Source organism: Rhodnius prolixus, unplaced genomic scaffold (assembly GCF_049639745.1).
Source record: "Rhodnius prolixus isolate KJV_2025 unplaced genomic scaffold, Rpr scaffold_6, whole genome shotgun sequence".
NCBI classification, from domain to species: domain Eukaryota; kingdom Metazoa; phylum Arthropoda; class Insecta; order Hemiptera; family Reduviidae; genus Rhodnius; species Rhodnius prolixus.
In genome coordinates this window covers 24,667,437-24,682,794 of record NW_027411634.1, presented here as the reverse complement: position 1 = coordinate 24,682,794, position 15,358 = coordinate 24,667,437, and the positions used below count along the sequence as shown (strand labels likewise).

General features: G+C 28.6%; 3 protein-coding genes across 3 annotated transcripts in view; 2 read left to right on the top strand and 1 right to left on the bottom strand.

The window, feature by feature from the left end:
- Positions 1-1,388: 1,388 nt before the first annotated feature.
- On the bottom strand, positions 1,389-2,194 carry LOC141460351 (mitochondrial import inner membrane translocase subunit Tim16-like). Its single transcript, XM_074140270.1, has one exon. The coding sequence runs from the start codon at positions 1,854-1,856 to the stop codon at positions 1,470-1,472; it is 387 nt and encodes a 128-aa protein (XP_073996371.1). The 5' UTR covers positions 1,857-2,194; the 3' UTR covers positions 1,389-1,469.
- Positions 2,195-2,307: 113 nt separating this feature from the next.
- Positions 2,308-4,145, top strand: LOC141460348 (ras-related protein Rab-24-like). Its single transcript, XM_074140265.1, has 6 exons — positions 2,308-2,566; positions 2,700-2,791; positions 2,873-2,999; positions 3,221-3,320; positions 3,751-3,801; positions 3,908-4,145. Exons 1-6 carry the CDS (start codon positions 2,453-2,455, stop codon positions 4,030-4,032), a joined length of 609 nt encoding a protein of 202 aa, XP_073996366.1. The 5' UTR covers positions 2,308-2,452; the 3' UTR covers positions 4,033-4,145.
- A 132-nt stretch (positions 4,146-4,277) lies between these two features.
- The window catches only part of Gpat4 (Glycerol-3-phosphate acyltransferase 4), a 20,160-nt gene continuing 9,079 nt past the window's right edge, over positions 4,278-15,358 (top strand). The window contains exons 1-3 of the mRNA XM_074140258.1: positions 4,278-4,577; positions 4,841-5,023; positions 5,626-5,793. Of these exons, the coding sequence (XP_073996359.1) occupies positions 4,416-4,577; positions 4,841-5,023; positions 5,626-5,793 (513 nt within the window). The 5' untranslated portion in view covers positions 4,278-4,415. The remainder of the gene's footprint in view (positions 4,578-4,840; positions 5,024-5,625; positions 5,794-15,358) is intronic.

Below are 15,358 nucleotides of genomic sequence, written 5' to 3'. Positions count from 1 at the left end.
TTTCTCCAAGAAGCCTCTTAAAGCTCAGAAGGATATTGGATTTAATTACGTAGAAACAAAAAAAATTCTGTTTTGGAAGATGTTTGTTTACAAATGTACTTCTGAACAAAAAAAATTTCGAAGTGCGAGTGGAGACTTCAGGTCATAGCTCTGGATGAGGAATGAGTAAACTAGAGAAAAGACGTGAAAAGGCAACCTTTCATAGTTGTAGTGTCTTTTTTAGTGATATTAAAGACCATTTCATGTGAGTTTAATTTACATAAAATAACGTTACCTTTCTACAATGAGCGGGCTTGTCTTTATGGGTTGTCTATCTGGTACGATATCTTGTTTATTATTATAATAAGAAAACCTTTTTAACAATTATCATTATTACTAAAAATTAAAGGATTGAAATATTGATGATGTGAGCTGCAGCATTGGTAGTGAAGAATATAGGCAGAAAAATTAGATTTGTTGCTCATGATGGTCCCTATTGTTCAAATCTATACACTTATTTGGTTGCAAGCTCTTTTTTTTTTTGTTATTTTTATCTGATAAGTAAGCATTCTTGCAACTTTGCAGAAACGTTTTTGCACTACTTACTTTGCCGGAACGCGCAGGAACGTCGTTCCGGTACTTCCTTTTTGGACAGGAACGCGTTCCGGAACAAAAGATGATTTCTGTTTTAACGAAAATCGGTTAATATATTGAAAAATAAAATAAAAAAATTATGTGAATACAATTTTCTACATCTGGTCGCTTGGAGGTCAGATCCAGCTCTGAATTCTCTAATTTATGTAATGTGTGGGTATATATATATATAATATATAATATATGACTTGTAAGTGGTTATTATTGTATTGCATGATGACAGAAAATAATTTAATAGATGAATTAGATCCAACGGTTATTGAAACTGACTGTGGAGAAGATGAAATCGAGTCGTTATGCACCAGATTTAATTGAATAACATCAATTGATTCACAAATTTTAATTAGATATATAAATACTATTCCTTGCAGTTCGGCAGAGTACGAGCGAGAATTTAGGAATATGAATATTATTTTAAATGATCAAAGAAATAGAATATTAATTGAAAATCTAGCAAATTTCCTATAACTAAGCGTTCCGGTAAAAAAAAATAACAGGAATTTTTAATTAACACACTGCTTATCAGGAATTTTCGTTTTGCGAATATCATTTGGCTGCTTATCAATGATTGATACCAGACTCATTTTAATTTAAGAATGTTTGGATGGAACTCCTTAATTCCTGATTTGTTTCTAAATTGGCTTGAATCTGCACTTTTATAATCCTAATAAAAAAGGAAGGAATAATCCTCCTATTCTATCTATTGTCTAATTTAAATCTATTGCTAATTTAAAACAAAAAAGAAAATATACAACTGAGTTTTGTGTACTTGTTTATTTCGTTAGCTATTTACAACCCATTTAATTGAACGATATAAATTTTTTAAATTAAAGCTACTATTCTTCTTTACTACTAGGTTCTTTCTTTTTAGAAAATATCTCCTGTTGTTTTAATTCTTCATCTATTCTTTGCTTGGCCATGTACACCTTTGATTGCAAATAAAGCGACCCTCCTTTTGTTTTGTCATTTATATTGAAAAGATGATCATACCTTTCTTTTATTAATTTTGGATCCAGTTTATCTATATTTAGAATTTCTTGAGCTTCTTCTAAAGTAATCCCAGTTCTGGAGTTGGTTGCTGCCCTGTTAGAACCTTTCTGACCTCCACCAGCTCTTCTAGAAGCTTCTTGACTCGCAGCCCATTCTTGCTTTAAAGCCCTTGCGAAAGCTTTACCTATTACTTGAGTCCCTATTACAATAATTTGACCTAAATACTTGGCCATTATGTAAAAAAGAATATATAATAAATTTTAGATAACCATTTTTAAGGGAGAGAGGTATTATACTGTTACATATTACCTTCTCTGAGTCAACTACTAGTCTTGAGTCGTCACGAAATGGAAGGTTTCATTACTGTTTCTTAATTCGTAAAATACACATTTATATCAGACGTTCTTCTGTAACAATCTTTATATTGCCAAAGAGAATCTTATACCTATTTTAGATTGGATCAAAATTCTAAAAGAAATACACTGATGAGGTATTTTCAAGGACTGTTACTAACTAACGCAGAAGTTATTTATGATTACCTTGAGCAGTCATTCCAGTAGTCATTTGTATGTGGCGTGATTAGTCATACAATTTGCAAATTAAAATGTAACTTTGAAATGACGTCAACTCTACGCTAACGCTACTTGACGTCATCTTGGAACTAATGATTAATGAGTAGGAGGAGATGCACTGATCAGCTGATGTTGGGAAAGATCGTACTTGCTTTCTGAATTTTTGAATAACTAAGTTACTGCGGGTGGCCGTTACGTAGGGTAGTGTTCTGCTTGTTGACTGACTATGATAAAACCTATTAATATTCATAATTATTATGAATCATAAAGTAGATTTAAAGATTGTTTTACTTGGAAAACAAAATGTTGGTAAAACGGCCCTTATGGAAAGATTTGTAAATGACCGATTCTTAGGAAAACGTTATCAAACAGTGAGTAAAATTAAATTAATTGTTCTTTATCCCAGTTTTCTTAGATTAGTTGTTGGTAAATTAATTTTAAACGAAACATGTTTCATACCAGTTTCCAGTTTTTTCCTATTAACGCAATTTCTCATTTATTTAGACAATTGGAGCTGCTTTTGCTGCTAAAGAAATTTGTATTAATAATAACCTTAAAATCATTCTTGGAATTTGGGATACTGCAGGTACAGAAAGGTACGAAATATACATATGTAACTTAATGCGATTAACTTGCAACATATTTATGAATAATTTGTAAAAATGATTTTTTTTTAGATATCGTGCAATGGCTAAAATGTTTTATCGAGATGCAAAAGCTGCTATTGTTTGTTATGATATTACTGACAGTAGTTCATGGGAAGAATTGCGAGAGTGGGTTCGAGAACTAAGAAGTCATGAGGAGGTTAATTATTTTATTATATGTTGACCAATTATCTTTCCATTTTTGTTATCAACTAAATTAGAAATAAACATTATTTTCACTTTTTTAAAGTTGAATCAGTGATGCATTTTTCAAATTGGATTTACACTATTTTGGAAAAACTATTTGTTTGTTTGTTTTTTTCTTAAAATATTTCAAGCATTAGTCATCAGATTTTACAGAATCATTCAATTTATTTCTAGAACTGTAAGGTATATGTTTGTGGAAACAAAAAAGATTTAATTGATGATGCTACAGAAGAAAGGAAAGTGCCTTTAGATAAGGTTTCAACTTATTCAAATGGTTGGTAAAATAACATCTTTAATTTAAATAAAATACAACATTTGCCTTCTTTGTTTGAACCTAACTCTGTAATTGTAACTTTGATTGTTATTCTTAATCGGGACTATTTTTTATCCTTTCATTATTAGCGAAGATAAAAGATAAAATAATGTGTGTTGTTTGCCTTTAATAAACCCAAATGGTGGCACACAAGTATCTATTTATATGATTCCCTGGGATTGCACATAGATGTGTTAAGATATCATGTCCGCTTGAGTCTACTTTCTCCATGAATTCTTTCATCTAAAAATACTTAATTATAAATTGTACCAATTAATTATTACTGATTTTGTAGTTTGTAATTTTATGTTGTTTTAATATCTTAATGTTAGAGGAAATATAAATGAAGGAAATTATAAATAATAATTATAAACAATATTTGTTTTATCAGGCATTCAAGTGAAAATGATCGAAACATCAAGTAAAACTGGTGAAAATGTTCGTAAGTAAATTAATTTCACTTACACTAAATTTACTTATTTCATTTAAATTAGCATTTATAATGCATATTTTTACACTAGTCCTATAATTATAAATAAATATTCTAGGAGATTTATTTAATATGATAGTGGATGATTATATATTAAATTTATCTAAACCAGCTGCTAATGGAAGTAACTTCGCACTAAACAATTGTCCAAATAAACAAAGATCTTGTTGTATACTTTCTTGATAAGTAATTGATATATGAAATTTTTGTAAATAATATTATTGTACTGTCTTGCAAGTCGTTTCATACCAAAGTGTTTAAAAAATATAGAGTAATAAATATTTTTGTATTAAAAATTTCAAGTGATATTTTCATTTAAAATTCCCGCCTTTGTGTTGATTGAGTGCGCTGATAGACATCAAATTACTCATGCATCTGTCGTAGTTTTTTCTTATTATGTTATTATTCTTTGTTTAAAAAATAAAATATTCTAATTTTAATTTTTTCGTATTTTGAAAGTTAATTAAAAAAAATTAAACAAAAATCGTAGTTGTTCATCCCCACTATTTCTCTAATTTTAACCTTAAATGAAAAGAAAATAATTCAGTTGAATTCCGGGTCTCCTCATGGAGATGCAAACATCAGCCTTAGCTATAATAACTTTGTCGTTTTCCATTTTTATTATTCCTTTTTTGTGTTTTATGTTTATACTTGTTTTTCTTGCGTCGATAGGCAAATCACTTGGAGTAAGAAGAGCTTACGTCAATTTTTTAGTTAAAGTATTTGAGGTAGGTCTGTAAGAAAAAAAAAAATAATAACCTCCATGTCATTGAAATGAAATTGTTTCGAGTTTTACTAACTTGCACTTATTGATGATTTTTATGCTCGGAAAAAAAAGACGTCGATTCTTAAAATTACAATACTTTGCTTACAATTTGCCAATTTTAACAGTTGGTATTATATAAGTTTCATAGAAAGGCATGATGGTTTACTTCTGGAAAGGAATTATACTTATTTCTTGTTGATAATTCGAAAAATTTGTATCTTAAAGTTTGGACGAAAAACTATAGAAGCAGAAGGAAAATGGAATGTTGTAGATAATACCAAAAAACATACCGAAGAAAATAGCCTACTTGAAAAGAATGGGACAACGGTAATATCCAGAGAAGATTTAATTCTGGTACCAGATCCTGAACAGAATTATGTAGGAAACAATAACTTAGAAGTATTGCAGGTAATCCTCGTACATTTATTTATTTTTTTTTTTTTTTAGCTGTAATTTGTTATGACAAATTTTTCGTTTCGTAAGTTGAAAATTTGTTATCTCGTTAAAATAGTTTTCAGTATAAAGAGATTTTTCGTTCATTTGAATTGTTTTGAAAATAACTGGTAACTGTTATCTAATTAATTGGTCAGTTCTTTTTATCAACGTAAAAAAATAAGGTCATTATGCATTTTTATATTTTGTTTTTTTGCAAAGATCTAATCAAATATTTCATTATTTGTAGTTTAGGTGTTTGCTATAAAGCATGTTGTTGACTATGATTCATTTTTTTTTTTTAAATACTTGCCTTTTGTCCTGATGACAAATTTTTCTGTAGGTTGCTTTTGTAAAATTTAACTAAAGTTCTGATTTATAGAGAAAATGTTTCAAAAATTGAACTCAGTCCTTGGTTGTCATTGTTTGACATTGGCATTTCCCCATCCAGACATCTTTAGGAAACCGGTATCCAAGCAAATGACCATTTAATTTTTCAATCCCACATTTGCTGTTTGTTAATGTTGTATAGATTTTTTTTTTTTTTAAATTGGTGCAATTATTTACTCACTTTCTAGGAAGACAAAAACAATGACAGTGATGATGATGATGATAAAAGACGTCCTTCTTTTGAAACTTTAAAACGCGAGTTTCACTTATCAGATTGTTTAGATTTAGTAAAAGCTGGTGTTGAATCGATAATTGAGGATCAAGTTACATCAAGATTTGAAGCGGAAGAACTCAAAGTATGTATTATTCTTGTTCATACGTCAACCATCTTAATGTAATATTAATTTATCGTTCTGAAATAGTTTACTTTTGATTTTCGAACTAAAAATTTTGTTTCGCTTAATTTAGTTTTGCTGTCTGATTTTAATTTAGTCATCCACCAGAGCTGAACATACTAATACTGGTTTTCTCACTGAAGAGATAACGTCCTTATTTATTAATATTTGCTTCTTCATTTATTCGAACTTTTACATTGCATTGCTTTTGTTGGCTAGCATTAGAAGAACGTTTTTTGAAAATCAAAATTGTATGTTAACCTTCATCGCAAACTTATTGATTGATTTGAAATGTTACTATATTTTGTTTATGTATTTTGTGCAAGTCAAGTACACAGAGTGAACCCCATATTCGAAGTAGAGTATCGCGTTTCCGACCATCACTAGCCTAGATCGCACTAAACAACTTTCATTTAAATCTATGCTGAATAATTTTATTCTAATGTGACTTATATGGAAAGCATACCTCATCATCTTAACGACTGGCCTATGTGAGCATGAACTGACAGCTCTGCAGTTAATCATCTAAAACAATTCTAATTAAAGCGTTCAGTGCAAAAATAATATATCTTTTTTAGTCACATGATCTTACTTTCGGTTTATTATTTATAATATTGCATGGCTGTCTGCTAAGTTAAGGAGGCCAAAAAAATAAATAACTAATTGTGGAAGGCATATTGGGAGGGTACGATTATGAAATGATCAATTCTCCGACTATATTAAAGTGAGCAACTTTAGATCTGCATAGCTGGAAAACGTTTATTTTATCTCTCATTACTACTGATTGTACCGGCTATCTCCGATGACAGAAATCGTGGTTGTTGAATTCTCTAAACGAATCTGATGAAAAAAATCGTTGAAAAACGAATGAAAATCTGTAACCTTCAGAAATAATGATTCCCTTCACAATCTTTCAACGATAAAACGTCTGATAAGAATTCGAGATTACATATACTTACATAAAACATTAAAATAATGTCGTTAGGAATCATGTCATGACAATTCTGATTTTTAAATTAAAAATACCATCTGTACATCTGAAAGAATCTAACTTATTTATGTTCTAAATAGTCACAAGTAATCCAGATTTCATCTGGTAGAATTATTTTTATTAAAGCAGGTTTACGGTTGAAATTATCCCAATCAACCTTCTAATCTTTCTAATTCTAATTCTTCATATTAACACCAGAAAGGAAAGTAAACTTTATGCTTTCTTTTTTTATGTCCATTTTTTCGAAAAATTCTTTATATTGAGATTTTTCTCTATTTTATTTCAGGGTTATAAGATTCCTAACAGAGTTGAATAAACATACAACTGTTTATCTAAAATTAAATTTGTATTTTAATAAAAGCACTTTTTCTACTTCTTCCTTTGAGAAAGTAGTTCTTCATATTAATTTGATGAAATATTTGAGGACTTCACTCTCCTTTCAGCTCAGACCTATGATGTAAGGTGCCTCAAAATGATATAAGGGTTTCGAAAAATGTAAATACTTTCTTTTAAGAGAAACATGCTAAATTCATTTTAAATATTGCACACTTACTTTGCTAGAGCGTTTTCTACATCGAGAAAATAGATTCATTAGTATGTGCATTTAATTAATTGAAGGACATTGCCAAAAGTAAAATTACGAGAAATCAAAAATTATGGAAAGTAATTAATTTATTGTTAAAAAACTCTCAACAATTTGAATGGGCTATCGTTGTTAATGAATATGTGGAAGTAAATTTATTAGATAATTTATGATTTTTGCAAGAATTATTTTTTCTCAGTTACAGTTTTGATTAAATTTACTTATAGATATGATATTTGTAGAGTACCGAAGTGGATTTCGGCTGGCTACCTCGTATTATCGGTTCTAACAAAACTAGTCATCAATTTAAGAATTATCTAATCTTATCATCAAAGGGGCTACCTAAAATCAACTTCTCAAATAATTTTTTAAAAATAATAACAGATATTAGTATGAGGCTGCCCACTGCAGAGAAAATTTTTGAAGCTATATTCAAATAATCCCGTACAAGACGACTGAATAATAAAGTTGATCAAACCATTTAAACGATTTTTCTGAAACTTCAGCAATAATACTCCGATAGACAAATGTTAAAATTCCTCACATTACTAAAAACCATTTACGTTGATTTAGGATTTTCTGTATTATATAGTTTTTTTTATTTTTTATTATTAATCAATCTAATGAATCACAATTTTTAGCAAATATATTAAGTCTGTCAAAGAGATTATTATTAGCATTGCTGTACAGTAATTTAGGAAGAAAGTAAATATTGAGATTTATGTCTCTTTTGCTAATGTGTATTTGATTTAATAACAATAAAAATATCGAGTTAAACTAATATAATGATAAAAGTCCACTTAAAGATAAGGTATACAAAATAATTTTAGACACGTTTTGTTACTAATTAATTGAAAATATCAACTATTTGCGCTGTAGTCCAATTATCTATCTATATTGAGATATAATAATAATAATTATTATTATTATTATTATTGATATTGAGATATCACCCTAAACAACATGTTTATCTAATTAGGCAATGCTGTTTACCTTTTTATAATTATAAATTTAACTACTTACATGTTTGATAGTAATTTAAAAATGAATTTTTATTAAAGAAATTGATTGTAAAAAGTGATTCAGCAAAAAGTAAAAAGCATTATGGTAATTTTTTGAATTTCTAATATGTTTGCATGTAAATCGTTATTTGAGAATGTTGTAATTGCCTAATTTGTAAATAAGTCGTCTAAGCTTTTAACTCTCAGTTAAATGGTAGTTTACTTAATAAATAGTCTTTGAAGCCTTAATGGACGGTAATTATAATTGATTTAAGGGTAAGGAAAATAAATGTTTATAAATTTTGAAACTTCTTACTATTAAAAATTTCAAACAAATTTATTTATAGGGTTATTAAATTTTTTCACTATTTAAATGAAGCGTGGAATTTTAAAGAGAACCTCAGTTCGAATCCCGCGTTTAGCAACTTTTTATTTGCAAGTAAAAAATATATTATTAAAAAAAAAATTAATGTATTTATTTTTGTTAGTGTATAGTAATGTGTTAGAAAGAGTATGCTTTCATTTCGTTTTAACTGATGTGATGCTTAAAACGTTGTTTACAGATTTTTGTTTCTGTTTGAATTTATTTATTACTTAACGTTTATTCATTATAATATATCAAACAAATGGATCACTTATTGTTGAAATGGTTTAAAAGAGTCAGTTTAATACATTAATGGTTACACAAAAACGGTCCGCAGCATTTTAGTCTTAAGAAATTATTTTCTTTTAAGCTTTTTTACGGTAATGGTAAAACTATTGTTTCCATCTAAAAATTACCTTTCAGTGTCATATATTTACTTTAAAGATAGTTAAGCAGTAGATAGTATAATTATTGCCCATTAAACCATCCACTCACCCATCACCAATATCAGCTTGACAAAAGTTGTAAACATCAATTTTACTTTCTAATACTCGACTTATCACAGTGCTTTCATTTAAAAACATGTTGACAAAATTACTAAATAAATAGTAACTGTCAACTGCGCTGTACACTGTTCTGATCTAAGACATATTTATTATTGCAAATGATGACTAAAAATGTTCACATAAATTATTATGCAAATCCCTAACTTCTTAATTTTAAGTTCGATTTTCACCAACTCTTACCTTACTAAATAAGAAAAAAGTAATGTAAACGTTCAGATTTCTTATTTAGTTTACACCAGAAATATCGGTATTGTGTTTGATTCCCGGTCTAGGCCTTGGATTTTATTTTATTGTTTATATGAGCATTTATTGTAATGAACGTATGCTAGTTGCTTTCTTCCACGTCACTTAACACATATAACCCACCTGAAAAAATAAGTATTACTTTTAATTTTTTAAAATACTAAATCAATTTTACAGTTTTTTAGATTTTTCTCGAATATTTCTATTCGATTAAGGGCAATTATGGACTGGAGTGGTTTATATATGCATCCGTTTAAATCACTATTTATTGTTTTGGCTTGCCATCTTGATAAGAATCAAATGTTGGACGAAATTTTTAAATTTGAAGAAAATCGGTGGACAGAAAATGCTATTATAACGAATAGATTTATTTTAAAATTTTCTCGCAAACCTTCTTATAAATTTATTTAAAATTTGCACAGTCATTTCAACAACAATTAAATGAACAGATTTTACTGAAACCATATTTCCCAAAAATTCGATTAACGGTTGTTCTGATTAGAGGTGTATGATTGCTGAAGTGATATTAGTTATGACTCAAAGGTTCGAGATTCGAGGATAGTTTGTGGATTGGAACTGTGAGAATTTTAATAAGGAAAAGTTAGGTGAATTTTCGTACCAGATTTTATTTTTATTATTTATTAATTGTAAATAATTGTTATTATTTATTACTAGTTTATTACTATTATTATTGATTTTATTATGGATTGAGATTCGAAGAGAGTTTGTGAATTAGAGCTGTGAGAATTCTAATAAGGAAAAGTTATGTGAATTTTCACACTAGATTGTATTATTGTCTTTGTTTTGATTTGAGTTTTGTACTTTTTGAGGTAAGTTGCTCTTAGTAAATGTTCTGGGTGCCTGTTTATTTTATGAACACTGTTTAAAAAACGAAGTTTATACTTCTTTGAAGTATCTGCAAGGGCCCTGCAGTTAAATAGCGATCAAATACGTCGACTAAGAAAAACCACAGTCAAGTGATTTTTTTTTTTTTTAAACTACTCCAACAACTTTTTTTCTTTCTTGGCATACTTAGTGCACACCCGCGTATAGATCTTCAACAGTTGTTTAAAACATAAATCAAAGGAAAATAGGTAAAAGACTCTTCTGAGAGAAGTGTGAAGTGACTCTTTCCTCTGTGTTTGCTATTCTGTTGTTAGTTTGGTCCTATCAGTTGAATAATGTTGTATTAAAGGAATAAATGAGTTGGTTAAATTCTAAGATCGAAGAAAATTATATTGCTGAAATAGCTGTTTTTCTTTTAGCTTCCGCGATTTTCTAAATAAAATATGTTGCTAAAGTTACAAGGATGCCGAAAATTCATGTAATATTTGCAACACAAACTAAAAAGAAGATCTGGTATAATTCCGCTGTTTCTCGATAAATTCGATAAATTAAGCACGAAATTTAACTGAGGCAATGGAGACTGTGATTTTTTTTTATATTTATAAAAGTGTCAAGGTCACAATTCTCTTTAATTAAACCTAAAATGTTCAAGATTGTGAAGGACATTCGTCATTGAGATTATGAATTACAAATAAGCAGATGACTAAAGAATCTACTATAGCAGTTTTTCTCATGTTTGATTTTCTATAAAATACTTTCCGATTTCGAAAAGAATATGTCAGTTCATTATTTATTAATTTATATATTGATATTTATTTAAATGTAGTAGGTGCTTATCATTTACCTTGAATCCAAAATTTCTTTGTTCATTGTTCAATTAGCTGGTATATTATGAAAACTAAATAAAAGTAACTTTTTATTTGTATTTTTTTCTGTGTACACACACGGTTTCATCATAATTATTTGACGTTATAAATCACTGAATTGTTTTATGTTATATTTAAATGATAACTTTTTTTTATATCATTTAGAAGCACAAACAGTTGAATCATATGAATTAATTAAAAGCAAATCCCTTTCATTTTTATTATTTATACTTAATTCAATGAGATTTTATTGGTGGAGTGATTATAACTTGTTTAAAATTATTAACAGTCGAATTAAATCAGGTAGTTCTTTTTTGTAAAAAATATATAATCACCACGCACGATAGCTAACAGTTTTAGAAACAAGGGGATCAACCTGCTTTGCTGTAATGTATTGTGGTTCTGGGTTTGATTCCCAACTTTAGTTTTGGACTTTATCTAATGTGTTAATAAAGGGAATTTATAGTAAAGTAAATATTCAACATTCAAGCAGTTTGATCAGATATAGCCCGAATGCCCAGCTGAAAATCATAGTGTGACATACAGCCACAGACAACTTCTCTTGCCTCTATTATCACAGTTAAGGGTTTTGCAGAATTTTGGCTAGCAAATGATTCACAGAGAGGACATTTCAGAAGCAGACTATCACCCCGGAAATATGATGGAAAGCTACATTTACGTCAAACATTTCTTACAAAATAAATCCTTATTCAATTGTTTAGTGTGCTGAGTTTAAAGAGTTCAAAAAATTGATTAATGAGAAAATCTAGCTTCTGCAGTATTATTTTCTCGATGCTTGGAATTTCAGCGACAATCCTCCTTAGTATTATAAAAGTGATGGGGTTGTACAAGTATATTACAATAAAACAGCACTTTAGAAGGGACTGTACCCTAAAGTGATGTGATGTGAGGGGTGCCATAGGCATTGGGACTTAGGCCAAGATAAACTTGCTACCAATTTTTGTAACTTAATCTAAGGTAGATTCAGCCTTTATCGGTACTTCAACGAGATCCTTAGAACAGTTTTGATTACTATTATATCATGCTGTGATTTATATATATTACACATATATATACAGGGTGAACCAGTAAGTATTGTCCATAGGCATATTGTGTGTAGTACATCTAAAGTGGAGTTCCATGACGTATTGGCCAACTTCATATTTTCCACTGTTCTTGAGTAACGTCACTTTAATTTTTTTCTAAAATCTTTACTTTTATCCAATAAAAATGTTATTACTCAGAAAGTTTTATTCCGAATTCGATTCTGATGACACGGTTAGAAAGACAGATAAATGTTCTAAAAATTGATACCATTTTGAAGCATAAGTTATTCTCTAAACAGCCTCAATCTTCCTCCTGGATACTGGGAAAATAAAAGTAATCGAAATTTTCAAGAAAACTCATTAGGCCAGGTAATTTTCAGGTAATTCTTATTCAGGTAATTTTTTAGCCAATTTCAACCTCTGTCCAGTAAACTTCTAATCATTATCCGACCTAGGTGCTGGCACTTTTTATAAAAGTTTCCTTGTTTAACGGGCTTTCAAACGGTATATCATTTTCCAAGATTCCTTTTATCTTCGTATGAGAAATTACGTTTGTTTTACAAGAAAAAGGGTTCACGAGCACTCAAGAGTGTTAGTTATCAAGTTGTTTAATTTATTGAAAACTCTTTTAGATTGACCAGTAGTCAATTTTTAAAGTAGATTGTCTATTTTAAACTTATGCTTCTTATACTTATGAATAACTTATGCTTCGAAATGGTATCAATTTTTAGAAAATTTATCTGTCTTTCTAACCGTATCATCAGAATCGAATTCGGACTAAAACTTTCTGAGTAATAACATTTTTATTGGAAAAAAGTAATGATTTTAAAAAAAAATTAAAGTGACGTCACTCAAGAACAGTGGAAAATATGAAGTTGGCCAATACGTCATTGAACTCCACTTTAGATGTACTACACACAGTAGGCGTATGTATGGAAAATACTTACTGGTTCACCCTGTATATAAAATGCTTGTATAAATGTTTATAAATTACTACAAAAACAGGTAGCAACTGGCCAACCGGTTCGCAGTAAATTAAATATTTTAATAGAGTAGTCTTCAATGAATAATTTGTCTTCAATATGGAAAAATTGAGAAAATTACACGCTCCAAAGACCATGCAAAACTTATTAAAAAGTGTATTTTTCTTTTTAATGGTGAAAGTTGTGGTTAATATCTCCATTCTGTATAAATAATTCAGTCAGAAAAACTGTTAATTATTTTGTTAGGATGAACAAGAAATAGGCGTTTATGCCAAATTAATGCCGATTCAAAATAATCTTTTAAATGTTAAAATGTTTTCACTATTGGCTGATTGCTCTTACATAACTTAACAAGTGAACTGAGCCAATAAGATCGAATTTACTTCTTGCAACATTTGTTGCAGTAGTTAATATATCTAATAAAGAGAGAGATAGAAAACAAAGTTGTAATCAAAGTGTGCTTCTAGACTATATCTTCATTTAAGGAACTACAACATAAAGAAACTGGTGTATTCATCTCAATTATTTCTTATTTAAATGCATAGTAATCTGGATAAACAACTTGAATTCCATGGATGTCTGCCATCAATGTTTAAAATTAATACAATAAAATACAGATTATAAAGTTAAATATAACTGGATGATAAAATTCAGGTACTTTTTTAGCCAATTTCAACCTCTGTCCAGTAAACTTCTAAAAATCATTCGAATGATTGCACAATTATTTACAAGTGGGGAAATCAAATAGAATTGCTAAATTACTTTTTCTCCTTATTACCACCTACTTAAGCCATTAGATTGTACACCTAAATTTCATTCTGATCGATATGATTAAAGATATCTGGTCATTACTCAAGCGAGATTATTTGGAAATCATTATTTAAAATTTTCGTTCAGTAATATTAATTATGTTGTGGACTGTAGAAAGTATTGTGAATAACGTGTTTTGAAGAAAAATGGGACATTATATAATTTAATTTTATGAAGTCCAATTAATGAACCTTTACATGCAATCGCTATATTTTGTCAAAATTGATCATATTTTACAGTTTAAAAAGGGAATTTTAAAATATGAGGAGTGATAAAAGTAGTTTATTATTAAGATTTGTAATAACCAACATAATTGGCTATATTTGCACCATTTATTTTTATTACTTTTTCTTATATTTTTTAAATATTCATTTTTATGATTCTTTTTTGTATAAAGAAGTATTTTTTATTTCTTTTTCTATTTTTTGTTTCTATCAATTTTGTATTCGTGCTTTGGGTATGCTGATTATTGCGATTTTCTTTCAACAACCGTTCCTGTTTGATGTATTGATCACAGAACTGAATACTACTTAAACATTAAAATAAATCACGGTGATATTAAGGTAATTTTGATTGATACACTTGATGAACCATCATGATGTACTTATTCCAACAGATTTCTCGAATTGGGAAATGGTTAGATTTTTTTTAAAACAAGCGGTGGTAGAAATTTTCATCATTGTCAGCTTGTTCTTCTGATTTTAATCCGATTAGATATGTGCGAGAAATATTGGTCTTCTCAAATGGTAAACAACTTATGAGAGCTATGCAGTGTTAAAACATTTTCTTTAGTTGCTAAGTTTTTTCTCCCATTGATATCATTTATTACTTAAAGTTTCAAGTACGCTCCTTTTTTGGTGATGGATTTTTATCTTCGCACGTAGTTTAGTTGGAGTTCTTTCCTTTACGTTCGAATCGAATTTCGCAGTAAGAGAACATTCGTTTAATGATTACTTCAGGTTTACCCCATAAAAACACACAGTTACATTTATTTACATTTTTATTGTAAAGAATTGAATTATTTGATTGCTTACAGAAAGTAAATGTGAATAAATTACTGTTATAAGGAAAAAGTAAACGATTTCTTGGTAGTTTTGTAATAATGTTGGCATTAATAATTCTATATTTTACTTTGCATAATTATGTAATAGTTGATTGGGCAATATCAAGTATGTTAATAGCCCAATAATGAATATTATAATATATTAATTAAATATTTCATTGTTT

Bases quoted from the DNA above. Each gene is read 5' to 3' on its own strand.
- LOC141460351 (XM_074140270.1), bottom strand. From the start codon at position 1,856: ATGGCCAAGTATTTAGGTCAAATTATTGTAATAGGGACTCAAGTAATA.
- LOC141460348 (XM_074140265.1), top strand. From the start codon at position 2,453: ATGAATCATAAAGTAGATTTAAAGATTGTTTTACTTGGAAAACAAAAT. The intron at 2,792-2,872 runs GTACGAAATATA...ATTTTTTTTTAG, and splicing joins GATACTGCAGGTACAGAAAG to ATATCGTGCAATGGCTAAAA. The intron at 3,000-3,220 runs GTTAATTATTTT...ATTTATTTCTAG, and splicing joins AACTAAGAAGTCATGAGGAG to AACTGTAAGGTATATGTTTG.